At 45.0% G+C, this 26,670-nt stretch overlaps 1 protein-coding gene across 1 annotated transcript in view; it reads right to left on the bottom strand.

Annotated features, from left to right (window-relative positions):
• The window catches only part of GPD1 (glycerol-3-phosphate dehydrogenase 1), a 229,405-nt gene that overhangs the window by 38,032 nt on the left and 164,703 nt on the right, over positions 1-26,670 (bottom strand). Inside the window, exons 3-5 of the mRNA XM_069653678.1 lie at positions 20,290-20,430; positions 14,389-14,527; positions 13,635-13,747 (exon numbers count right to left, since the gene is read on the bottom strand). Coding sequence (XP_069509779.1) covers positions 13,635-13,747; positions 14,389-14,527; positions 20,290-20,430 — 393 coding nt within the window. The remainder of the gene's footprint in view (positions 1-13,634; positions 13,748-14,388; positions 14,528-20,289; positions 20,431-26,670) is intronic.

Raw genomic sequence — 26,670 nt, 5'->3', positions numbered from 1 at the left:
CTTTCCCATTCGTCGACATATGCTGAAACTCTTCCCCCAGAACGGTTTGTGGTATGTCACTGCTGAACTTTATTTTGCTTGTCTCTCGACGACGATGGGTATGATGGTCGTTTTCTGGAAGACTGGAAGTTTCGTCGACGGTTAGCCGATTGTGAGGCAGGTCGGTATCCCTGGGAGGGGTAAGCCGATCTGGCAAAGGATCTATCTCCAGAAGAGAATCTTGAATTTCCTGAAGCCCCTCTAAAGGGACGAAAAGACTTGTAACTTCTGCCACTCTGGAGGGCACCCAATGAACGTGCCGTGTCCGAATCTTCTTTCATCCCTTTTGGGCCTCGTCCACCTTCTCACCGAAAAGAAGGTCTCCCTCAAAGGGCATGATCTAAGACCTTGTATTGCACTTCTGGCCTGAAGTAGGTACACTTAAGCCATGACTGTCGACGCAATACCACCCCATTGTTGACTTGCTTGAAGCCTGACTCAGCGAGATCCACCGCGATGTTTATTGCGTGATTTGAGGCTTCCTCACCCTCTCGGACCAGTAGCATCGCCGCCTTCCTCTGTTCTTCTGGAAGATGATCAAGCAGCGGAGCTAGTCTGTGCCACATCTCCCTATCGTATCTGGCCACAATTGCCAGAGAGTTTGCGGCCTTTACTGTGGTCGCTCCCACGGAGAGCACTTTCTTGCCAAAGGCATCTTGGCTTCTCGCCTCGCTCTCAGGAGGAGTCGTGCACTTGTGCTGTGCCTTTGCCTTCCTCGCTGCTGCCGCCGACACCACCGAGTCCGGTGTTGGTTGGGAGGATAAACACTTGGGGGTAGACTCTGGAGCCTTACATTTTTTTTCTAGGCGTCCTTTCACTGCTGGTTCTGAGAATGGGTGTCTCATTTTCTGCAACCCCTCTTTCCATACATGGTCTAGTATTGGTATCGAGAACACCGACCTCCTTCTCTTGCCCATGTGGTCGAACAAAAAACAGTCCTTTTTCTGTTCTTCCTGGGACAGACCAAATTCTTTGCATGCCTTCTCCATCATAGAACGGAATGACGCAATGTCGTCCGGAGGGGACGGGTGAGCTGGGCTTCTGGGGTTTTCCAACTCCGCCTCTGACTCCCAGGTAGGATTCCTGGAGGGGGATAATGAGATATCCGACATGGCTCCCCTGTCAGACTCCGAATCTGGCAGCTCACCTTCCTCCTGTGCCAGTGTTGAGATTGGCGTGTGTGGGTGCGTCGGTTGACGGGATGGGCCCGGCTCGTCGACGAGTGACTGTGGCAGGCTTGCCTGGGGTAGTCGCTGGTCCAACGACTGCAACAAGGACTGAAGCGTGGACAGAATATCCAACGACTAAAAAAACGATTGAGGATTGAGGAGAGGGGCAGATATCGGTGTAACGGATGCCCTCGTCGACGACTTGTCAGCTGCTCGTAGCCCTAGGTCTGTTGGGCCAGCAACTCTCTCGTTCTCGTCCTCCGAGGACAGCAACATAGCTTGTTCTTGTAGCAAAGGCTCCGGGGGGGTCGGGTCAAAGACTTCCGGCCTCCAGGCCTCCTGTAGGACCCCCGTCGACGAGGCCCTCGTCGACGCCATTGTCGACAGGAAGGTGGATGCCCCCTGTGCGAGTGGCAGGGAGGCGGCCGATGACTGGACCGCCGTCGACGACGAAGACTTCGCAGGTGGTTTTGGCGGTCCCGCCTTCTCCACACTGTGCCCGCTTTTACTCGACTCTCGACTCGTGGTCGATCTGTGATGATCGCCAGAGGAGGATTTCCTTTCCTTCTCATGCTTTTTTGATGATGATGATTTCTTTGCTGAGGAGTCTCTAGTGGAGTGACTTCCAGACGACTCTTTTTCCGACGGTCTAGATTTCTTCGCCGGTGGTTCCGACGAGGCCGCGCGGCGTGATGTTTTCGCCGACTGTGTGGAGCCCACCTCCGAGGGGGGGGTATGCCCCCGCTCCATCATTCAGCCATGCCACCAGGCGTCGGTTCCGGTCTTTGAGGGTTTTTTGAGAAAACCCCTTGCATATGTCGCAGGTATCCGCCGAATGGTGAGGGTGTAGGCAATATATGCAGTCCATATGTCCGTCCCCCTCGTAAACCTTTTTTAAGCCGCATGTCGCGCATGGACGGAACAGCGCTTTACCTGACACAGAGGACATTATTACTCGAAATCCAATGACGCAACCTAGTACAAAACAGTAGGACAACACGAGGAGATCCCACTACTTTGGAGACGGTTGAAATCTGAAGGGGAGCCCCAGGGGTGGGCCTCTTATACTAGCACGACCTGCGGAGCATGCGTAGGCGGGTCCTAGAAGGACGTAGATAGGACACAAAAGTGTCGAAAGTTTTCCTTTGGAAAAGGCTATATATGTGTACCGGGGGGTCCCAGTCTGACGACGGGGAATATTCTAAGCATGTGAATCCATGAAAGATCCAATGCTGGAGAAGATTATAACCAACAGGGGCCAACAGTTCATGTCCCGTTTTTGGACTGCCTTATGTAACTCTTTGAAGATTCAAAGAGCTCTCAGTTCAGTTTATCACCCGCAGACCAATGATCAAATTGAGCGTACTAACCAGACCTTAGAAGCATACCTTTGGTGCTATACCAATGCCCTTCAGACTAACTTGGCGGACTATCTGGATACGGCAGAGGTGGCATACAATAACACTACGCAATCTACTACAAATCACAGTCCCTACTTTTGCAAATACGGTCTGCACCCAAAGTTCTTACCCACATCCACAGTTGCCATCACCTCTGTTCCTTCTGTTGATGCTATGGTCAGTGATTTGAATCAGCCCCATACTACAATACTGGGAATCCTGGAACAGACTAAGCGCACCCAAGAGTCACATGCCAACCAAAGAAGAACTCCAGCTCCTGCGTATAACGTTGGGGAAAGAGTATGGTTGCGTACCCTACAATTACATTTACGTAACTGTCCACGTAAACTGGCCTCTCGATATGCAGGACCTTTTCACATAGTACAACGGATCTCTCCTGCTACCTGGCGCATCCACCCAGTGTTCCATGTCTCATTCTTAAAGCCCTTTATCACAGATGATACTCATCTAGCCAAGCTGCGGCCTGCACCCGTACTCATTGACGGTGACCCAGAGTACGAGGTAGAAGCTATCTGTGATGCCTGCTATCTTCAAGGATGACTGGAGTATTTGGTTCACTGGAAGGGCTATGATGCTTGTGATCAGACTTGGGAACCAGATTCGTATGTACATACCACTTGCTTGCTTAGTCTCTCCTACAGACTGCATTCATGGTAACCGGGAGCACCCTATTTTCCTGGAGGAGAGCAGAGTTTCATGAGCCCACTGCGGTTAGCCCCCAGACATCACAGCCTGCAAGGACCCTTAACTGGTCTAGGCCACTGGATATTGTATCCTCAGTGGTGCCACCACTATGGAAGCGGAAGGTCCAGTCATGAACAGTGTCTGTTCGGTGGTCAACGCCGGTCTCAGCAGATGGACGCTGCCATCTCTTTTCCAGTGGACATGCGGAGAGACCTCCAGCCCCATCATGTGCCTGCACTCCTGCCCATTGGTGGCGGTTGCCTAGCAACCAACGGCAACACGAAAGACGCAGCTTTCAGGCTACATAAGCCTCGCTGAGACCCCGCCGTCACGTATCATCCTCTCCAGTTGTTGTCATGATTTCACAACGAGTTCCTTGATTAAGCCCATGTTTCCGTAGATTATTATTGCTCTGTCATTTGAGAGAAGGTATTATTCCCATTCAGATCCATATAGTAAGTCATGGGGAAATTGGTATTCCAAAATGGCCGCCTAGTGGTGTCAACCAGGAACTAATCTGCAGGTCTAGTCTTTTGCGACCTCTGTTACAAGTACTCAATTCCTGAGGAGACTCGCGCTTCGCGTTGCTGACTGCCTTGCAGTACGGACGCTCACCGCGGTCTCCGTAGAATTCCAGTCAGAGTTTCCCTGCCCTCCCAATTTTCAGTCAGAATTTATTCATCCTGTCCTATAGTCTCCTCCTCTGCTCACAGCCAGTAGTTTCCATTATTATTTTGTTGTCCCCTAGTTGCCGTGTCCATAGTTCTAGTCCGGAGTTTTCCTGTCAGAGTTTCTGAGGAGTACACCTTACATACACGAAAGTACCTGTTTTCAAGGTTTCCCGTGGGTTACCAGTGTTTGTTGTTTTTCGTTTTGTCAAGCTGTGTAGTTTGCTTCAACATTCATTTACTTCCTGTGACTCGCTCTAGTGCAAGAAAGGGTTTTCATCTCATTCCGCATTACACGCAGCTGGTAGTTGTTTAGTTAGTTCCCTTTTTGAACAGCGCTGCACCACTTATACGGAACAGAGTGTCATCTGAAATTCCGTTATTGCTCTCCAGTTTTGAATGTAGTGCCGCTTACACAGTTCGTTTTCTTTTTATAGGAACCATCATAGTTTATGTGCTTTCTTTCACAGCTAACACTCATATTGGTCATGACTTAATAGGAATTATTTTCTCCTTGCCACTTAGTCGCCTTTTTTACATTATATAAGAATTCTTATTGCATCCAGACTACACCGTTTCTTCAGGACATGCGCCCATGTATGAATGCAGGATGGAGGGCTCACTAAAAAAGAACCTTAGGTGAGCTTTTCCTGTTGTTGGTTATTTATTCTTTTTTCAGCACTGGAGAGTTATTTCAGAATAGGGAAGGAACATTATTAAGAAGGGTTGTTTTCTTGACATCCTTTCTACAGGGATAGTGATTCACTGAAGTTCCAGGGAGTTCTTCTGGCGTTCCCGCAGATTGACAGGTGAGCGTTACAGAACGCTAAGCCGCTTTTTGAAAATATCTGCCTGAGCGCCATGGAGACTCCTGAGGTGGATCAGTTGGCTCAGTTATTGGGAGAATTGAGGGCAGAGGTTCATGCCGCACGTTCTGAAACTTGTGCATTGCGTAGGGAGTTAGTGGTTAATAGGGACCGTACAGACGAATTGGCACGCCAACTTTTACAAACACAGGCTGGTCAAGTTCCCTTACCCGCAGTTAATCCATCAGCCCCTATTCCCGCTACACCCCAAGCTCCAGTCCAAGTAATTGTTCCTGGAAACATTCCTTTAGCTCCCCCTGAGCGTTTTCTGGGGGATTCCAAGAAATTTGCTGTGTTTATGAATCAGTGTAGGTTACATTTCCTCTGTCGTCCAGGAGTATTTCCCACTGATCAGGCCAAGGTGGCTTTTATTTTATCTTACTTGGGTGGTTATGCTGCGGATTGGTCAATTCCCCTAGTCAATAGAGACGACCCAATATTGAGGAATCTACCAGAGTTCCAGAAGGAAATGGAAAAATTATACGCACGACATACCCAGGGTCAGGCCCTAGATAATGAGCTACTCTCTCTCCGACAGGGAAACCAAGAATTGTTGGCTTATGTGGCAACCTTCAATAGACTAGTAGCAGAGTCCAATTGGCCCAATGAAAAAAGAACAACCTTGTTTCATAGAGGATTGCGAAGTGAATTAAAGGATGTTTTGGCTCAAGTAGTCAATCCGCCAGATGGTATTGCCGACTTTATTGACCTCACGATCCAATTAGACCAGCGTTTGCAAGATCGAAGAGTGGATCGTTCCCGTTCCGAAAGTCGGACCTATTTTGTGCGCCCAAAGGAAAACTCAGTAAGAGCTGGTCCGGATACTCGCCCAGAACCAATGCAGTTAGAGGTTGTTAGGGGGCCCATTTCGCAGGCTGAGAGGGACAAGAGGAGTCAACAACAATTGTGCCTTTACTGTGGCAAACCAGGACATTTCCTAAAAGATTGCCCTGTGAAACCTTCGAGAAAACCTATTGGAGGCATCAACCAGGAAACCACAAATCAGATTTCGGAAAACTCCAGTGCCCGGCAAGTGTAGAGGTCAGCTTGTCGAGCATGAAACAGGGAGTAATGACCTCTCACTTTGTCTTTCAAATTATCTTATTTAGTCCAGAACAGCCCACTAAGATGCATGCTTTACAAGCCTACATAGATTGTGGTGCCATAGGGAACTACATGGATTCTAAACTGGCATGCAAGTTAGATCTCTTCCTTGTGGACAAATCCGAAGCTGACAATGTATCTACAGTAGATGGTACTCCTTTAGCTTCTGGCCCAGTCACACAATGCACGAGTGACCTTGTCATGCTTTGCCAGGAAAGTCATAAAGAGAGGATAACATTCGACCTTATAAGTGCTCCACAATTTCAAATCATTCTAGGTATACCTTGGCTCGAGAAACACAATCCCACTATAGATTGGCGCTCCAGATCCCTGACCTTTTCTACAGAATGTGAAGACTCCTGTTCTATGGTTGGTAACCTAAAGAATTTCGGTCTCGAGAGAGCATCTACTGACTGAACGCTTGGATTGGTTGGAAGTTTACCCTCGGATTATAGGAAATTTCAAGAGGTTTTTGAAGAGAAATTGGCTGAGGTATTGCCTCCTCATCGTCCCTACGATTGTCAGATCGACTTACTTCCAGGAGGACAACTTCCTTGCAGTCGAATATATTCATTAACAGAGAAGGAGGATGCCCAAGAAGTATCTAGACCAGTATTTAGCGAATGGATTCATTAGGCCTTCTAAGTCCCCTGCTGCCTCTCCTTTTTTTTTTGTACCGAAAAAGGAAGGAGATCTCAGGACCTGTATTGATTATCGTGCCTTAAACCAGATTACAGTCAAGAACCGGTACCCCATTCCCCTCATTTCTAATTTGTTAGATCAAATCAAGGGCGCCCAGATCTTTACCAAATTAGATCTTCGAGGTGCATACCATCTCATTCGAATAAAGGAGGGTGACGAATGGAAGACCGCTTTTCGCACCAAATGTGGCTTGTTTGAGTACCAAGTGATGCCCTTCGGATTGTGCAATGCTCCGGCAGCATTTCAATGTTTTATGAACGATGTCTTAAGGGATCTGCTGGATGTTTGTGCAGTGGTCTATATTGACGATATCCTGATTTTCTCCAGAAACCACCAAGAACATGTGAAACATGTGACAGCTGTTCTTCAGAAGCTACAAGGGAATTCTCTTTTTGTGAAGCTAGAAAAATGTTCTTTTCATGTTTCTGAAGTCGAATTTCTAGGTTTTGTACTATCCTCTCAAGGAGTCAAGATGGACATGCGAAAAGTGGAGGCTATACTCACCTGGCCGGCTCCAACGTCTGTGAAGGGAGTCCAAAGTTTTTTGGGTTTTGCTAATTTCTATTGTCGCTTTGTGGATAACTTCTCTCTATTGGTACACCCCATTACGTCCTTGCTTAAGAAAAATAAAAAATTTGAATGGGCCAAGGAGGCGGAAGAAGCCTTTCAGAACCTAAAGACCAAATTTACTGAGTCTCCAGTACTACAACATCCTCAAGCTGACTTACCATTTGTCGTGGAAACTGATGCCTCAAATGTTGCTATGGGTGCCGTCCTGTCGCAGCGCAATCCTGAAACTCAGGTCTTGCACCCAGTGGCATTCTGGTCGAAGAAACTCTCTCCAGCTGAACGCAATTACACCATTACAGATAAGGAGTTGTTAGCCATCAAGTGTGCCCTGAAGGAGTGGAGACACTATCTCTTGGGTGCTCAGAACACGATTACCATCCTCATTGATCATAGAAACCTCCAATATTTACGTTCCGTTAAGGCCCAATCTGCCCGACAATTGCGATGGGCCTTGTTCTTCGCAGAATATGATTTCATCATCACGTTTAGACCTGGAGCGCGGAATGGAAAGGCTGACGCGTTATCTCGAATTGGCAATGGAGAGGAAGCGTTTGTCTCTTCTGCTCCCGTGAACGTCATCGCCGGAGAAAGAGTCCTGGGTTTATTGCACAATGAAGAACCATTCTTCGAGAACCTGAAGAAGGAAGTTAAAGAAACTGTTACTCGAGAAGAGCTGTTAACATGGGTTAATCAAGGAGATCCATTCAAGGTCCAAGATGAATTGCCTTACTATCAAGATCGAATGTATCTCCCTACTGAGACAATGAGAAACCAAGTAATTTCCAACTACCATGGCTCCCTCATTGAGGATCATCCCGGAGTGACCAAGACCTTGGAGAAGATCAAAAGGTACTACTGGTGGCCAACTTGGCGTAAGGATGTGACTCATTTCATTCAGACTTGCAGAATTTGTGCACAAAACAAGAACTCAAAAAAGAAACCGGCCGGTCTTCTTCAACCTTTGAATGTTCCACCCAATCCATGGCATACCATATCTATGGATTTTATCACGGATATTCCGTCATGTGAGGGTTACAATACCATCTTGGTGGTGGTAGATTTATTTTCGAAGATGGCTCATTTTGTGCCCCTACAAGGGATTCCCACCGCTGCTGGCCTGGCAAGGAGTTTTTTTAGAAAATATTGTTAAACTACACGGGTTTCCTTCCATAGTCTTTCTGACAGGGGTAGTCAATTCGTATCCAGATTCTGGAGAAAGTGTTGTGACCTGGCCCAGATTGATGTTAGATTATCCACTAGTCACCAACCTCAAACGGATGGTCAAACAGAGCGCACTAATCAGACCCTGGAACAGTACTTACGCTGCATGCTTCATCAAACCAATGATTCCTGGTTAGACATTTTGTGGGTGGCTGAATACGCTTACAACAATTCTATCCACTCTTCTACTGGTCTCACGCCATTCTATACCTTGCATGGTCGACATCCTCGAACATCTGCATTTGACCCTCCAGATCCATTATAAATGCCGGCAGTTAAGAACCTTCATGACAAGATCTTAACCGCAACTAGGGAGGCCCAAACTAGCTTAGTGGCAGCTAAGGAATCCCAAAAGAAGTTCGCTGATCGACATAGAAGTACTCCTCCCAGTTTCCAAGTTGGTGACTCTGTCTGGTTGTCATCCAGAAACCTGGCCTTAAAGGGTTCTAAGAAGTTTCTTCCCAGATATTTAGGACCATTTGTCATTGAAGCTGTTATTAATCCAGTGGCTATGAGGTTGACACTCCCGAAGAAAATGAGAATACATCCAGTTTTTCATGTTTCTCTATTAAAACCGGTAGAAGCAGAGACACGTTTGCCTTCTGCCCCACCCCAGTGGAAGTTGAAGACGATCAACCAGAATTTGAAGTCAGGGAGATTTTGGACTCCAAGATAATGCATCACAAATTATTTTACCTGGTAGATTGGAAGGGTTATGGTCCCCTTGAGAGATCTTGGGAACCTTTGGAGAACATTCATGCCCCAAGATTGTTAAAAAGATTTCATCGTAACCACCCTACCAAACCGGGAAGGAAATCATTGAGGGGGGGTACTGTCATGATTTCCCAACGAGTCCCTTGATTAAGCCCATGTTTCCGTAGGTTACTATTGCTCTGTCATTTGAGAGAAGGTATTGTTCCCATTAAGAGCCATATAGTAAATCATGGGGAAATTGGTATTCCAAAATGGCCGCCTAGTGGTGTCAACCAGGAACTAATCTGCAGGTCTAGTCTTTTGCGACCTCTGTTACAAGTACTCATTTCCTGAGGAGACTCGCGCTTCGCGTTGCTGACTGCCTTGCAGTACGGACGCTCACCGCGGTCTCCGTAGAATTCCAGTCAGAGTTTCCCTGCCCTCCCAATTTTCAGTCAGAATGTATTTGTCCTGTCCTATAGTCTCCTCCTCTGCTCACAGCCAGTAGTTTCCATTATTATTTTGTTGTCCCCTAGTTGCCGTGTCCATAGTTCTAGTCCGGAGTTTTCCTGTCAGAGTTTCGTGAGGAGTACACCTTACATACACGCAAGTACCTGTTTTCATGGTTTCCCGTGGGTTACCAGTGTTTGTTGTTTTTCGTTGCGAGTGTTTTAGCAACGGATTAGTTACTGTGCATTTCGCATATTGTGTTTATGCTGTATGCGCATTGTTCCGCGCGCCAATGTTTGAAACTCATTAGCTGTGCCAGGTTGCCGTCACACTGCCCGTAAATTTTGTCAAGCTGTGTAGTTTGCTTCAACATTCATTTACTTCCTGTGACTCGCTCTAGTGCAAGAAAGGGTTTTCATCTCATTCCGCATTACACGCAGCTGGTAGTTGTTTAGTTAGTTCCCTTTTTGAACAGCGCTGCACCACTTATACGGAACAGAGTGGCATCTGAAATTCCGTTATTGCTCTCCAGTTTTGAATGTATTGCGGCTTACACAGTTCGTTTTCTTTTTATAGGAACCATCATAGTTTATGTGCTTTCTTTCACAGCTAACACTCATATTGGTCATGACTTAATAGGAATTATTTTCTCCTTGCCACTTAGTCGCCTTTTTTACATTATATAAGAATTCTTATTGCATCCAGACTACACCGTTTCTTCAGGACATGCGCCCCTGTATGAATGCAGGATGGAGGGCTCACTAAAAAAGAACCTTAGGTGAGCTTTTCCTGTTGTTGGTTATTTATTCTTTTTTCAGCACTGGAGAGTTATTTCAGAATAGGGAAGGAACATTATTAAGGAGGGTTGTTTTCTTGTCATCCTTTCTACAGGGATAGTTATTCACTGAAGTTCCAGGGAGTTCTTCTGGCGTTCCCGCAGATTGACAGGTGAGCGTTACAGATGTTTTGATTGCTCTTGCTCTCTCTCTTTCCTCTGTCTCTGCTCTGGGAGCTCTGGCTCAGTGTCTCTACCCTTTCTCAGCCTGCTGGTCCTCCTCCATTTCTCTGCCTCTTTGTCTTTCCCTTGCTGCCGATTCCAGCCCTGATCTCGGCTCCCTTTGGTCTCTACTCTGCCTTATTACCTATTGACATCTTGTGCCCTGGATCCAGTTCTTGCACTGTTTCTGCGTCCCATTTTACCAGGGCATCATTTGGTAGAGCGGGGATACCGGAGCTAGGTTCTCTATGTGTGTAAATCACGGCTTCGGCTGTCAACGTTTGCAAGCCCTCGAGCCATCGAAAGCTTGGAAAACCTGGTGCAGCAGCCTAGTCTTTCTGACTGGATATCAGGTACCAGCACAGGGCACAGCAGTGCATGAGAGACAGACCGTACATCAGCAAATTGTGTGATCCAGATACGGCTAGAATCTATAGGTCAACCAGGGCAGGATGATATAGTTGGTTCCTGGAAAGTCATCAGTCTTCCTCTTCAATATATGCAGCAGATGTGCATTTTTGGCATTCTTGGCCATACGAGGCAACATTTACAGAACCGTGAATTTAAATAATCCTGCAAATTTAGCTGGTCATACGCGAGCAATGGTTCCTCACTGGGAGACCCTCTCCTGATACACTGCGTATCAGCCACTTTTACTCCCTAAAAATAGGTGAATACTCCCAAAAAATAAAAATATGTAGTAAAAATACTTCCAACAAAAAAAAAATAAGAAACAGCCACATAGGACTGTGTGCCCCCACTTTCAGCCACACAGCTCCATGCATATGTTTGGATCAGTAGTGTATGTAGTTCCACAGAAACAAACTACTTTTATTACTGCAGAGGTAAACATTCATCTTTTATTGTGCATGAATAACTAGGTACAAAGAAATAATGATTACGACAAAACATTCAGTTTTCTAGTTAAAACATGTTTTACTTGCTTATAAAATACTCCCATTGGGAATTGGATGTACTTTTTTACTCACGAAAAATCATTTTACTCCCAACTTTAAAAAATGGGGAGTAAAATACTCTCACATCAAAATCTTATCTGGAGCACTGCGCATACTTCTCATGGGCATTTGGATGGCAAAGACCCCAGTTGGAAAGTATTGGGTTCTGTGGATGTGAGTGAATAAGGTTTTGCAATTTTTCTAAGGGTTGCCAGAAAATACATTTAAGTTCAGATTTCCTGCAGAACATAGCAACTTTTAAGACTCCCCTTTAACCCACGTTTCCAGTGAAATCCAAGATGCATGTCAACTGTCTCGAAGTCTATGGAGCTTTGACAGTGTGTCTTTGCGCTGTATAGCAGACACAATAGCTCACAGCATTAATAAAGCCGCATAGAGTCGTTTCGTCTCCAACCCTAGCATGTTGGATGTGTTGGCTAATGCATCAAGCAGGTGTTCAAACCTCAATGTTTGCGCACACTTAGCGTATCGACCAATAGCTTCTAAAGCTTTTTTCAACCAACAAATATGGACGATGCAATGAAAGCAGCAGACTTGCCTGGATATTCTGTTCTTAGGAATCTGTATATTAACCTGATTGACTAAGTAGCATTGAGGTTGATAAGTAGGCTCTAAACTAGCATAATAAGCGCCTGCGGTCTTGTCGTCGTATTCATATTTCTGTGGAAAGTCATAATTTTACTAAAGACGTGGAGGCAAGTATTATCTCTCCTGTTCTGTAAAGCATAGGGCAGTGGGGAAAGTACATTATTTGATTTCCAACATAAATATGATGTTAGAGGGGTCTAATATTTTGATGGTGATGGATTGGTTTACTTTCTGAGAGTGCATCATGTTTTGTCTTGCTTAAGCAGATAATCACATCTACTGTGTAGTTGCCTGGTCTGATCGTGGTAGTCATTAGTGAGAATGCTTTACCTTTCCCCTACCTTTTCTGACATACATTATTTCGCTAGTTCTTGACTCGACAGGCGCAGAAGCAAAGTCTGCTTAGACTAGGTCAGTGGGTTGCGGAAGTTGGCAGAGTGGACTGGTAAAGCGAGCCGTTACATGTTTAATAGCAACAAAGTACGAGGAAGCAAGAAGGTCAGGGCCTGACATATGGATGAGAACGAACGAGATCTGTTAGGAGGGTTCAATGTGTTTTTACCGCTCATTTTTCAGTGCACATTTTTTCATTTTTCTATTTTGATCGTTTTCAAATTCAGTGCATCAGCAAAATTCGAGAGAAACGCCTGGCACTCCCCATTAACTCAGCCCTACTACACACCTAAGTAAACTGTTAACCCCTTTTCCAAACATCCTGGGCCTGATTCACGAAGGGTTTTTCAATGGGATGTTGATATTGAAAACCACTTTGTGAATCAGGCCCACTGTCTCGCCCTTTTTTCAAAGAGAAATTGTTTGCAATTGTTTTTCTCCCCGAAAAATGGGTGTGGTGATTAATATTTTGCACTCAAAAGACCGGATACCATTAGAAATATTAAAGACGGCTTCATTGATTTCGTGGAGACCAAAAAAGGGTGGCCTTATCGCTGTGCCACTGAGGATTGTTGCATGGTTTAGGTAGTTATACCTGCTGCTGGGCAGGGTGTAGACAATAGTGATCCGCTCACAGCAGACAAGAACACTTCTTGCGCAAGACAAATCTTTATTTTTTTGTATATGCCGGCTGTGCCCGCGCTGAAACGGGGTTCCTGTGTAGGGAGCTGTCAGCATGACTTTTAAATCCCACTTATTATACTCGCTAAACGTTCTACTTTTATCTCCATTCTCCACTTGATTAAGCAATAGAGTGGAAAGCACTTGTCGGCATTGGCATCATACACAAAATACCCTCTAGCAAGTTAGCATGGAAAAATCAGCATTATAACTGGTTATCTCCCCTCAGTATACAATAACATTTCTCGTGAATAGTCCCCAGGACATTTGGAGTGTGCCTCCCTACTTTGCACAACTGTAAAGTATTCAGAATAACATGAAACACATGAGTGCTGCCAGAAGCAAGGCATTGAGTGACGGATCGTCGATCCCTCCCCCAAAAGCAGCCTCGGAATCCTGCAGTCTACTTACCTTGAGAGCACCACAGAGTTCAACAGTGTCTGCCTCCTCCACAACCGTGATGCGGAAGTTAGGAGTTTGCATCAGTTGCTTCAGGATCTTCCCATGTTCTTTGTTCTTAGATCCTGAGAAGGCAATAGAGGACATCCTCGCTCACAATGTGACCATCCAAGGTGAAAGCATTGAACCACTCTACCCCACCACCCGCCATTATGGACTGTTGCTTATAGAATATGGGCCTCATTACACGTTAGGCGGTAAGGGTTTACCGGTACCGGTAAGGGCACTGGTACCGATAAACCCTTACCGCCTTACTACGAGTTCCCTTTGCGGGACCCGACCTTAACGGCTGGTTTTACCAGCTGTTAAAGTAGGGTGCCGCAAAGGGACCTTGGAGCTATTGCAATTTGTGGTACCGTAATTAGCGCCTTCCCCATTCCCATTATGCCCTACGGGGGCAAAAATGGGAATGGGGAAGTGCCTTGGTGAATGGGGAATTACCGCCCCCGCTCACCTTGGAGTAGGGCGGTAATTCTGCCATCCACTAAGGCGGACACGGTAAAATACCGGCGGCAACTATGGCGCTAATAGCGCCATGGTTACCGCCTACCGTGTAATGAGGCCCTTAGTCTTTTGCAGCCTTGTAGCTCCACTATGATGCTTCTAACGTGTTCTCTTTAGCAAAGCCGCCACCCATTAGCCCGAGCGACTCCCCGCTACATGTTATGGAGCCCCCCCACTTCAGCATGGCAGCTCTTTTTCTTACCAATCGTTGTTTCGCAGAATTTCTCTTCTGCCACCTCGTTGGCGATGTTGGCCCCCATTAGAACACTCATCTCTATGCCCAGCTGCTCGTGAATAATGCCAGAGATCAGCTTCAATCCCTCCGGGCCCTCGTCAACTCCCTGGAAGACAAGTCCTGTCAAGGATTAATTGTCATAATCCTCAAAATTCCACCAGCCCGCCTTCGGACAATTCAAGCAAGGAGCAGTAAAGCACAGCAAACCTGTTAAGCAAACTTAAAATGGCAAAATGTTTGCTTTTCATAGACACACACAACTAGGAAACATTGAAAGGCGAGCTACAGAGGGATTAGGCCGGTCTACAACATCTCTGTTTGGAGTCTCCATAAGGTCACAATGTGCAGAAATGTGGCCTCCATAAACAGGGACGCCACTAAGCTAGTACCCGTGCCAGTACTGATCAAAGAAAGACAACTTTTTAGGCACCAACTGCAAAGCTGCTGTCAACTCATATGAGGTTGTGCTCGTTTTTTCTCCAAAAGTTTAAAAGCCAGAGCGATGGGTACGGAGCATCATCACGCTGCTTGATAATATGGTTAACGGGGCAGATAGACATTTATTGGGTCTTTTCTGATTGTGCTAAACATGCAGGATTTCTACATCAACAGCTTGCTTTCCGTGATATTTGGGTGTGCTTTGTGTTTATTTGGTGCAGTATACAGGAAATGTCAAACTGCAGGTATACTTTGATTGTTTGACCTGGGACAGTCGTGGGATTTTCAGAGCAGAAACGGGAAATGCACTGGGATTTTAAAATTGGGAATCTAATGGGACTGACCAGAATAACACTATGCTGAGTTTGTCAAACTCGGAACATGGATTGGTCAAACTGGGCATTTACTGGGCTGGTCAAACTGGGAATATACTGGGATTTTGAAAACTGGGAATGTCAAACTGCAAATATACAGTGAGATTGTCCATATAGGAGTATATTGAGATCATGCAGAGTGAACCTCCATTGCAAGTGTGCAAAACTGGGACTAAAATAGAATTGTGTAAACAATAAATTTGGTGTTTAGTAGAATTGAGAATGAGAGCATGCTGCATTTGTCAAACTGGAAGTTTACTGGGATTATTGTTATGTCATGTCATGATATGATATATGATATGATATGGCATTTATAACGCGCCAATACACAAGTGTTTCAAGGCGTAACGAGGCAAGGGAGGGGAAACAAAGGGAAGACAGAGACAACAATTCTACTAGGCCAGATGACATAGAGATCACGCAAGTGCAGGGGAGGGGCGGAAAGGCAAAAAGTGTGAGGGGAAAGAGGAGGGGCCATTGCAGTACATAGGATAACAGAAAAATAAATAAAAAAACAATAAATACAGAAAATAAGACGTGCACCCGGGTGGTGGCAAGTGCCGGGATAAGTGCAGACCTCAAGTGTCAGGTGCTGGTAGGAGGCTTTAGGGATACAGAAACAGTCCCAGAGTGCAAGGGCTGCCAGGGGTGCAGTGCAGGTGTGCAACTGGCGGGGAGGGGACCTGGGCCCGAGAACAGAGGGTAGCCAGGTGACCAATGCAGTTTCAGCCAGGAGTTCAGCAGGAGAAAGGAGGAGAGAAAGCAGAAGCAAAGAGGAAGGTCTTGAGGTGCTTCCGGAAACAGAGATGGTTCTCCTCAAGTTTCAGTGAGGCAGGGAGGCTGTTCCAGAGGGAGGCCCCAGATGAGGAAAGAGATCTGCCACCAACTCGTTGCTTGGAGAAGCGACTGACCCTGAGGGAGTTGGAGGCGGATGAGCGAAGGAAGATATTTAGGAAGAGTGAGTTGAGGGTATTGAGGTCCCAGGCACCAGAAGGCCTTGTGGACAATGCAGAGAGTTTTTAAATTAATCCTCGCAGCCACTGGGAGCCAGCGCAGAGATTTCAGTCCTGGAGAGATACGATCCCTGGGCTTGAGGCCAAGGACAAGTCTCGCAGTCCTGTTTTGGGTGAGTTACAAAGGGCAGAGTGTAGATGCAGGCAGATTTAGAAAGAGACTGTTGCAGAAGTCCATCCTACAGAGAACCAGAGCTCTGGAAACAGTGAGCTTCTGGGGGAACGAGATGAAAGGAAGAATACCTCTGAGGAGGTACAGCTGGTAGTGTGATTTCTTAGAGACGTCAGAGATGTGAAGAGAGAAGGAGAGTGTGGAGTCGAAGATGAACCCGAGGTTTTTAGCCTCACAGGGGGGAGCAAGAGTGCCGATGAGGAGAATCTCAGTCTTACTGGCATTAAGGCAGAGATCATTGGCGGCATATATGAAATGACCTATCATGACATCTATTATGACCCAACATATTGTGACATATAATGGAATAGATGTTCATTTTACAATCATCCTAAATTGCTCACAAGGGAATCATATCCGTTTGCTTTTATGTGCAAAATGTCCCCAGCCATGCAAGTTTGACATTTCTAAAATGGAGTGCAAATTTGAAGAGCAAAACATAGATAAAGTCGACTTTACTCTTCACTTTGCCAATTAGTTTCGGAAAAAATGTAACTTCTGCCTGCAAATAATGTTTTGCAGAGAGAATTCACAATGGATTCCTTTAGAATCAGCCTGTTTTTACCAGGTGGAAAAGTCAGGCAGATTCCACAGGAATCGTTTGGTTTTCTGCCAGTGTACATGCTGGTGTAAAACCAAAGTGCTCTTTGAAGGCGGAGCAGAGACCAGCACAGAAATCCTGTTCCATTTTCCCACTCTCCCTTTAAGTTACACCAAATTCTAAAGGATTGTTTAAGTAAAGTGTAAAATACAGATGCCTTGCTTTTACCTTAATGATTCGTAGAGTTAGAAAGTGACCCACATAGTGTGGTATGACACATCATACACATGTCATGTCATTGCCGCACTAAGGGTATGCCAGGCATGAGCAGGCAGAGTGCTCTGCGGTTGTATTAAGGATTTCTTTTACGACACTCCGGTATAATGAAAGGAGATGCACAAAAGTTAGTAATGGCAAAGGACCAAACTTGCACCAGAGGTAATTGCAAAGCTAATGCTAGTGCCAATGTTGTCACTATACTAGGGCGAAGGTCAGCCATATTTGGCCTTGTGCTAAGATAAACATTTGTATTACAGGTGCAACAACCTAATTTGTGCTTGCAAGAAGAGAGAGTGTGTCGATATTAGGGGCAGCATAATGCCCAATTGGTACAAACGCATATGTGGGTTTCCTGATGGTGCTTTCACTTGTGCAAATCCAGCCATATAGTCATTTCACTGGGTCTACAACCAGCGCCAATGCATTCACTTATCCAGCCCTGAGACCAACCAATGCAAAACACCTAATTTCGCTGGTGTAGATGCAATAAAGAATTTCCCAGAGTGAAGTGCTGTCAGACAATAGACATAAAAATAAGACTAGTTGATTGCTAGTTTTTTCTTTTGAATATAGTTGTTAATATGAACAAGTATCTCTATTTAGAAAACTTCTGATATCTTTCTTTCATAATCGTTTAGAGTTGTCAAAATGTCATGAATCTCAAAAAAATACTTGAGATGGATTTTCCCAAAGAAACGTTAATGTTCTCCATTTAAAATTAATCTGTTTTGGTGGTGGGCACAAAGCTCCCTTCTTTGCTCAAAAGACTTCTTTCTCTACTGCAAATATAAATGATTATGAAAGAAATGTATCAGAAATATACCAGAAGTGTTCTATCTCAAGATACGTGTTCACATCAAAAACGATGTTAAAAATAAAAATCTAATAATAATCTAGTGTTATTTTTGTGTCTATTGAGACAAGATCCCATGCCATTTACTGTGGAAAATACGAAGTTAAGATAAGATCGGTTTCACAAGCTGCTTTATGTAATTTTAAGAGTGGTGGATTAATTGAATTGATGAATATATAACACGGATTGCGATTCCATGGTGATGAACACACTTACGTTTTTTGCTTGATTAATTAGAAGAATGATTCATGAATTAATTACTGCCATGGAATAATATTTTTCAGAAAACAGATGTGTGCATTATTCAACTCATTGGGCCTCATTAAAACCTTGGTGCTAAGTGCACCAACTTTACCACCATGGTGTAAACTCCGTTTACACCATGGTAGATGGCGGATTTACCGCCCCATTCCAAGGTGAGTGGGGCGGTAAATCCCCATTTCCCATTTTCCCTTCCCCATTCCCATTTTTGCCCCATAGGGCATAATGGGAGTGGGGAAGGCGCTAATTACGCCGCCGTAAATTATGGCGGCGTAATTAGCACCATGGCAGGTTAGCGCCATGGATTTTAACGCCTGCTAAAAGCAGGCGTTAAAATCAGAATCAGGCGTTAAGGGTTAACAGTGGCGTTAACCCTTAACGCCTGAGTTGTAATGAGGCCCATTGTTTGTTCTGTTTAGTCCTCGACACATTTTTTTAAATGCTATTTTGCAGAGTATCCAGAATGTGGTGTCAAACATAAACGGGAAAGTGTAAGCAAAGTGGGCGTAATATAAACTAGCAAAAATGTAGCATATGGGAAACCGATCATGCTGTGCCAAATTAGCCTTGAGGATCTAGCAATATTCTGCTAAACCGGCAAAATGACATTTGATAACTGAGCATCAAATAAACTAGTGATGATGTGCTAAGTAGGTTTTTTGCAAATAGGCAATTATGTGCTAGGTCTGCATATTGCTCGCTGGCAATTAAGTGCTGGCTAAGTTCAATATACATGCACAAGAAACAGAGAATAATATTCGTTAATCAAAATATGTGCTTCTTAAAATGTATTTAAAAAAGATAGGTAAACCCAAAAGAGAATTTCCAGTATTGCACACGAAAGTGAGGGCCTCATTACAGGTTTTCCGGTCTGGTAACAACGGTAAGTTACCGGCACTGTTGTTACCGGACCGGCAAACTACGAGGTCTGCGAGCGGGTGCCTTTCCACCCGCCAGGTCAGACCTGGCTGGCGGGCAAACCATGAGACTCAAATGGGAATGGAGAGTAATATTTTCTGGTGCCTGGCAATGGGCAATTACTGGAACTGCCGGGCTGTAATGCCCTGGTAGGTCCCCACTGCCGGGCGCCGTGAAAAGATTACCCGCACGGCTACCGCCAGACTCATAATGAGGCCCTGAGTGGTCTGCGATAGTTTCCAAAACTGCTCCAAACCCTGTGCAGAATACCGCCACACAGGGACCACCAGAAAATGGGAGTTAGAGGGTAGGATTAGCTCCTGGCATATTTTATATGCAGAAATTAACCCAGCCTAAGAAATTCCAACACGGATTAGCATTGGGTTCCTGTGGCCTAGGCCTAGGCTCTCTATCAGAATCTAACAGACCAGATGGAAACCAACCTTCCAGGCTTGTGAAACACTATAACACAAAGAAACACCTGGCGTACATCACGGACAACCCACAAATAGAAGCTTATTTGGAGAGAATTTACAGTACAGTTTACAGCAGGGGGATAGAAGTCATGGCTAGAAACTCTAGAATTGTACATTGGGGGTAGCCCACAACAGGGAATTCTGTCTATAGACTACCCCGTGTAGGTGGTGAGGCATATTCGATGGGTCACAAGTCCCCTGTGCCCAAAATGGGCTAGGCGTAGGCAGACAACGCAATGTGTGACAGAGCTGATGAACAATGTATTGTTCCCCTCTACGCCTTACACTGTTGAGTTGGAGGAAGGCACGATGGAGCTCAAGTGTTTCCCATCAATACAGTATGCCCTAGAAAAGGGGACAATCTGACATTTGCTGAGCTCTTGCCATGTCACCCAAAGCATGTACAGTATTCACCATCGTGTCACTCAACAGCACTTACTGAGCAGAGATCACATATGTAACAGAACAGCTGATGCCTACATCCAACCGCATCCAAATGCCACATCCAAACGCCTCATCCAAGCACTGTTTTGGGACATCTACCTTAATCAGTGAGACACCAATGCAGTCCTTCTTCACTTGAGTTTTCAGTTGATCACACAATTTTCCTATAAACTGGTGAGGCACCACGAATACCAGAATATCTGCCCCTGCTGCAGCCTCCTGCAAGTCAGCAACAGCCACCTGTAAACAAAACCATAAAAATTGTCAAGAGCAGGGACTGTAGAAGAACATAATCCAGAAGGAATCCACAGGAGAATGACAAGTCATGAGTTGTGTGAAAAGGCATCATGCCGAATGAATATGGCACCCACAAACCCCATATTCCCCCTACAGAAATACCAACACCAAACCACCTCACAGACACTCATCTTCAGAACTCCCAGAATTCTGAAGCGTCTTTCTCCACCACCACTGTTAGGTGAGGAAGTTAGCTCACAGTAGAAGGCAAACGTCTTCAGCCATACTGCTCTTCTATTAAACGAGAGGTAGGCAACCTTATCCTCACAATATATTTTGGATTGTGACCCATCCCTCACTGTTGACTATGCTGGTTAGGGCGGATGGGAGTTACAGGCCAAAACAGCCGGCGAGCCACAGATTCCCTACCCTGTCCCGGACTTACGCAAACATTTGGCATAGTTTAAAGATCTAGCAGAAAGTGAGACCCCTCCATTGCATGTTTCTTAGCAGGACAGAAGGCAGGAGTAGAAGACAATGGCTCTTTTAATTGTATTCTACCCCGTTCATCCGGACTCCTTTAGTCATCTTCAAACTATAGGCGTTTCTGGCATGGCCCTGTTTTGGATTACTTAGTTCCAGTCTGACCAAAGGCAGCCAGTCAGTAGTAATGCCACCATCTCAATCTCCCTGCTTGAAAAATAACTGGCAGTGTTCCCTAGCAATCCTCCTTGTTTATTTTATTGCATTTATTAAGTGCGAACATAGCATCGAGAAGCAACGGAGTGGTATACAACAACAGGCTAATAGGAATACAGGTACAGGGCACACGTTATAGAATGGCTGTTTCATTACAGTTAAGCAATTGGAGAAGTAATTAACGGTGAGGTTGGCTTGACCGGTGTGTGAGATCAGGGATGTCTATGGTGCCTGAAGAAGGTGCTCCTTTAGGAGCCGGTTCGTAAGCTCCTTTCAGAGTTGCATCAAGCTGTGTGCAAGCCTAATGTGGACGGGTAGGAAGTTCCACGGCTTGGCGGTGTAGATCAAGCATGCTCACTTCCTTCTTTTCTTTTTTTGCATTTTTCAACTTTAATCTGGCTGAGTACTTTCTTCTTCTGGGGCTATGACCACCAGAAATGGTGACTTTGTCGTAGGAGGGACCATGCAAGGTGATGGTCCTGACAATGATGCAGCTGGTCAGCTGGTCTTGAATGTGGCACATGCTTGTAAGAGCAACCAGCCCTACATATAAGGGGTGTATTGGACACTTGTACTCCCTAAAAATAGGTGAATACTCCCAGAAAAAAATAAGAAACAGACACATAAGATGCACGCACCCCTGCTTTCACCCGTAAATGCACAGCTCCATGGATATGTTTGAATGTAGTGCCACATGAAGAAACTGCTATTATTACTGCCTGATCTGAAGAGGTAAACATGTATTTTTTAATCTGCATGGATAACAAGGTGCAAAGAAATATTTAAAAACATTTTTGTTTTACAGTTGAAAATACTCATTAGCAACGGGACCTACATTTTTACTCTCCAAAAAATCATCTTACTCCTAACTTTAAAAAATAGGCAGTAAAATACTCCTACTTCAAACTCTTATCTGGAGCACTGAGGGCAACCAAAGGAGCTTGATGAGTGTGGGGGTAATGCGACCAAATTTAATGATGCAGGCCAAGGAGTGGAGGACACTTCTCATTGGTGCCAGGGTGGGGGTGGATAAGTTGGGAGTGGAGAATTTTTACCATCCAGTTGAGAAAGGATGCAAGCTTGTACTGTGGATATTAAGTTATTTTCTGATGAAAGGAGGTGATTGAGTTGATACCAAGCGGTCTGTGTTTTCTTTGTTATGTGGATTTTCAAGGAGAGATGGCTGTCAATCTGGAATCCCAGGGACTTGGTACATGTTTTTGGCTATAGGATTAAGTCTTTTACGTTCATGGCAGACCTGGATGTGGGTATGTATGTCCGGTGTTTTTGGAGAGGAGGACGGGGTTGAATTAGAGGTATGCATTTGACATCCAGGTTTGTATCAGGCTGAGGCAGGCCTTGAGCTGGTGGATGTCTTTGATGAAAGAGATTTTGAGGCACAGTTGTCTGTCGTCTGCGTATTAGTGGATGTTGTAGCTAGCAAAAAGATATCCGAAAGACTCAATGTAAAGGTTGAAGATCAAGGGCGAGAGGGTGGAGCCTTGTGGAATTCCACAGGTGACAAGTAGAAGGAGTGATCTGGAGGTGTTCATCAGGAGGAACTGATGGCGGTCTTCTACATATGAGGTGAACCACCTGAGGATAGCCTCATTGATTCCCATTAATTTGTGTATTATATTAATGAGGGCTTGATGATGCACCGAGTCAAATGCAGGCGCAAGATCAAAGAGTAGTAGGAGGCATGAGTAGCCATCATTGAGGATGTGGAGTGCATCATCTAACACTTGGATGGTGGCATTCTCAGAGCTGCACCTGGGTCTGAAGCCATATGTGTAGGTCTGAAGTATTTGCCCAGTGTTAAGGGTAGTGGGAAATTGTCATTGTGTGACAGATGTATTGAAGATAGTAAAGAGTGGATGGAGTTCTTCTGTGGGGTGTGTCGTGAGGCTGCAGGGTGGCAGTGTGTCATCAAAGAAGGAGGTAACTTTGAGAATTAGAGGAAAGATGCAACTATACATGCATTTAGAATGTTCATGAGAAATGTAACTGTTGTCGATTTAATGCTATTATGAAATTTAGCAGAGAAAGAGAATCCTCTTGGAAAATGTGCATTTAAAGAATGAAAATGAACAGCTTTGCAATTAATGATGTATTTACTCACACGTTTGAAGCTGATGCGCCAGCATTATTATTAAGATCGTTTTCGCTGCCCAAATTATTGTGCTATTAGTAATATACTTCTAAAAGTGCCTGTGAGCAACCACATTTGTGTGGCGTCCTTTGCTGAGCTGCACATGACCGTGCCTATTGCTTATTAGCATCTAGTTATGCCTTGAGTAGCCATTTGGATGTACCTGTACATGATGCCTAATGCACCTAAGCTCTTTTGTCCATGCAGCTATGTCAGTATCCTATATTGTAATTAACACAAATTTACCTACATGCATTTGTATTTTGCATTTATATAGCGCACATGATGGATTAAACCGTATAGCGGTGCAGATGGAACAGTAGATTCATATGAGCACAGGCCAGAAGCGCATGCAGGGGAGAACAAAGAGAATAACCCTATCTAAACAAATATGTCTTCAGAACCTAACGCAAATGGTACAATGATTCAAGGGTCCTGACTTCTAAGGGAATAGAATTCCAAGGTTTTGGACCAAAAACTGCAAATCTTCTGTCATCCCTTGTCATATAAGCTGACTGGGGGATAGCCCAGAAGGGGACAGTCTCTGTATCATAGAGATCTTAACGGTTGGTAATGAATTTTATCCTTCAAATATGATGGAGCAAGCCCATTCAGGCATCTGAAGATAAGACAAGCTACTTTGAATCTAATACGTTCTTCCACTGCTAACCAGTGTAAAGCACGACGAGGCGGTGAAACATGAGCAGTTTTTATCAACGTGAAGATCAATCTAGCTGCCACCTTCTGGGCCTTTTGAAGTCTCTGAACTTGTTTGGATGGAATTCCAATCAACTGGCTATTGCAGTTGTCCAAATGCGCATTGGTCAGCGCACCCACCAAAGCGGCATGATCCTCATTGGGAATATAGGGGAGTACCTGCCGTAGAGAGTCTCAACCCGTAGTGCACCTCTTGAACCTTGGCTGCAAACTGACCTTCGCTGCCCAGATCATCCTGCCAAACACAACCCAGGTTCTTAACCTTGGAGACAAATCTTAGATTGGTTCCTAGAAGGGTCGGAATAGGCAGTTTCTTGGCAGCATTGAGTAGGTGTCTTGGGCTAAACAGAATGAGTTCAGTTATAGCTGCATTCAACTGAAGCTGATTGGTAGACATCCACTGGCTGAAATCGTCCAGGCATTGTTTAAGCTTACTGAATGCTTCGTCAAACTGGGCGATTGTTATGAAGATTGGAGTCTCTCCCGCATAGGAATGGAAACTCATCCCATGTTTTCTCAAAATGTTCAATAGTGGCCGCATATACAGATTGAACAGCAGAGGCGAGAGTGATGAGCCCTGCGGGACCCCACAATTCATCTTGATGGAGTCCGACAAACTCACCCAATCTCACCCTCTGTTGACGATCTGTCAAGAATGATTTAAACCAGCCAATGGCGTGCTCGCAAACCCTCCCAGCCCGCCGCAAAGGATCCAGGAGAATATTATGATGCACCATGTCAAAGGCCGATATTAAGCCAACAGCATCAACAAGGAGAGTACACTATGGTCCACGGCCTCTAACAGATTGTCTCGAACAGTCAGGAGGGCAGTCTCAGTTCCAAACCTAGGTCTGAAACCCGATTGGTAAATAGCCAATAGTAGTTCATGCTCCACAAATTCCTGCAGCTGACCAGTGACCACCTTCTCCAGGATTTCTGCAGGCCAAGGAAGACCTGAAATAGGTCAGTAGTTCTGCAGGATCTCCGGATCCAAGGTACATTTTTTCAATAGAGGTGTAAACATGGAGTGTTTTAGTTGTTGAGGGACTGTGCCCTGCATCAGGGACTTATTAATAAACCTGGTCACAAAGGGGGTTTATTCCTGTGACAGACGTTTTGCTACACAGGCTTGAAGGGCGAATGGGAAGTAATTGGTGGGCTTCAGTACTTCCATCAGTGACTGTACTTCCTTTTCAGATACCTGATGGAAATCAAAGAAAGGCAGTAAACATGTCGTCTGAGAGTCAGGTTGAACAGTCACCAACCCAGATAGAGTAATGGTTGATGCCTGAATTTTGCCTGCAATATCAGCTTTAATCAATTCAATTTTATCGATAAAGTAGGAATTAAAAAGATTAGCCTGTACAGGAGAAGATTCTATAGGGGTAACCTTACAGCTAGGTTGGTAGAATTTGCAGACAATGGAAAAATGTTCTCTAGGCAAGTTACTCGCAGCCTTTATCCTTCTGCAAAGAAAATATTTCTTTGCTTGAAAGATAGCCTGCTTGTAGCAGGTTAGAGCACCCTTTTGCCCTGGCCGCAGTCTCCAGATTTCTTTTTCCCTCCTGCCATTTTCGCCTGTCAAACTCACCAGTTTGCACAGAGGAATAACACTGTGTACAAACTAGGGTTTGGAGGTCCTTGCCTTTTGAATTTTTAAAGGATCTGCCTTTACGCAAATGGAGTCCATAATTGAAGCTCCAACAGCAAGGAATTCTTCACTCGGAAGCAGGATGTCAATGGAAGCTAATACATCCTTGACTTCCACACCAGTGATCCTATCCATGTCTTTAATTTTCCGGGAGAAAATGGACGGGGTACCCTTAGTACTGGCCCTGTCCCCCTTCGACAACATCAGGGAGAGAAACTGTACAAAATGATCAGACCAATGAATTGGCATAGCCCTCATCAGGGAGGCATGATTGCCTCTTGCTATCAGTACATCCAAACAATGTCCTTTTACATTGGAAGAGTGAGTCCGTAGTGGGAGTAATCCATGGATCTCTAAGAGTTCCCATAGCTCTTTTGAATTTGGTTTCAAGAGATCATCTAGCCAAATATTCCAATCCCCCATGAGTAGTAGCTCCTTGTCTTTACACCCTATCATGGTTAGAAAAGAATCAAGGTTCTCCAAAAATTGTCTACATGGACGAGGTGGTCGATAGGCCAAAACTATGTGGCTGGAAGTTTTGGTGGACAAATGAAATGTTAAATGCCCTACCGAGCACCACGCCCCCAGTCAAGCACATTCAAATGTGAGATTTGTAGTGTGGTTTTATGAATAGCTGCTATGCCCCCTCCCCTTTTACTTACCCGGTTTATGCATTTAATTAGGTATTCCTCTGGGACTAACTGATGGAAAGAGCTCTGAAGAAACCTCTGTAAACCATGTGTCCATGATCAACAGTAAATCCAGATCATACTGCTCAATAAGCTCTATCTTGTAGCATGGACATGAGCTGACCTTGCGTTAATAAGAGCTACCTTGAAGCTCATAGGATCTACCTCTCGCTCCGCGACTGGAGTTTTTGCTATAAACTTGGCAATGCCCAGTTCCCTACTTTTATTTAGAATTCTCAGGGAGAAGTCCCCATGGGCATTATTTAACTCCCTCAAATAAACAGTGTTGTATCCAGTCCCCCATCTGTAAAACCTTCACGTACCTTGCTGCAATA

Source organism: Ambystoma mexicanum, chromosome 3q, assembly GCF_040938575.1.
Source record: "Ambystoma mexicanum isolate Mex_15411 chromosome 3q, UKY_AmexF1_1, whole genome shotgun sequence".
Classification (NCBI taxonomy): Eukaryota; Metazoa; Chordata; class Amphibia; order Caudata; family Ambystomatidae; genus Ambystoma; species Ambystoma mexicanum.
Note: the sequence above shows the minus strand (reverse complement) of the source record. Positions and strands in the feature narration are given on the sequence as shown.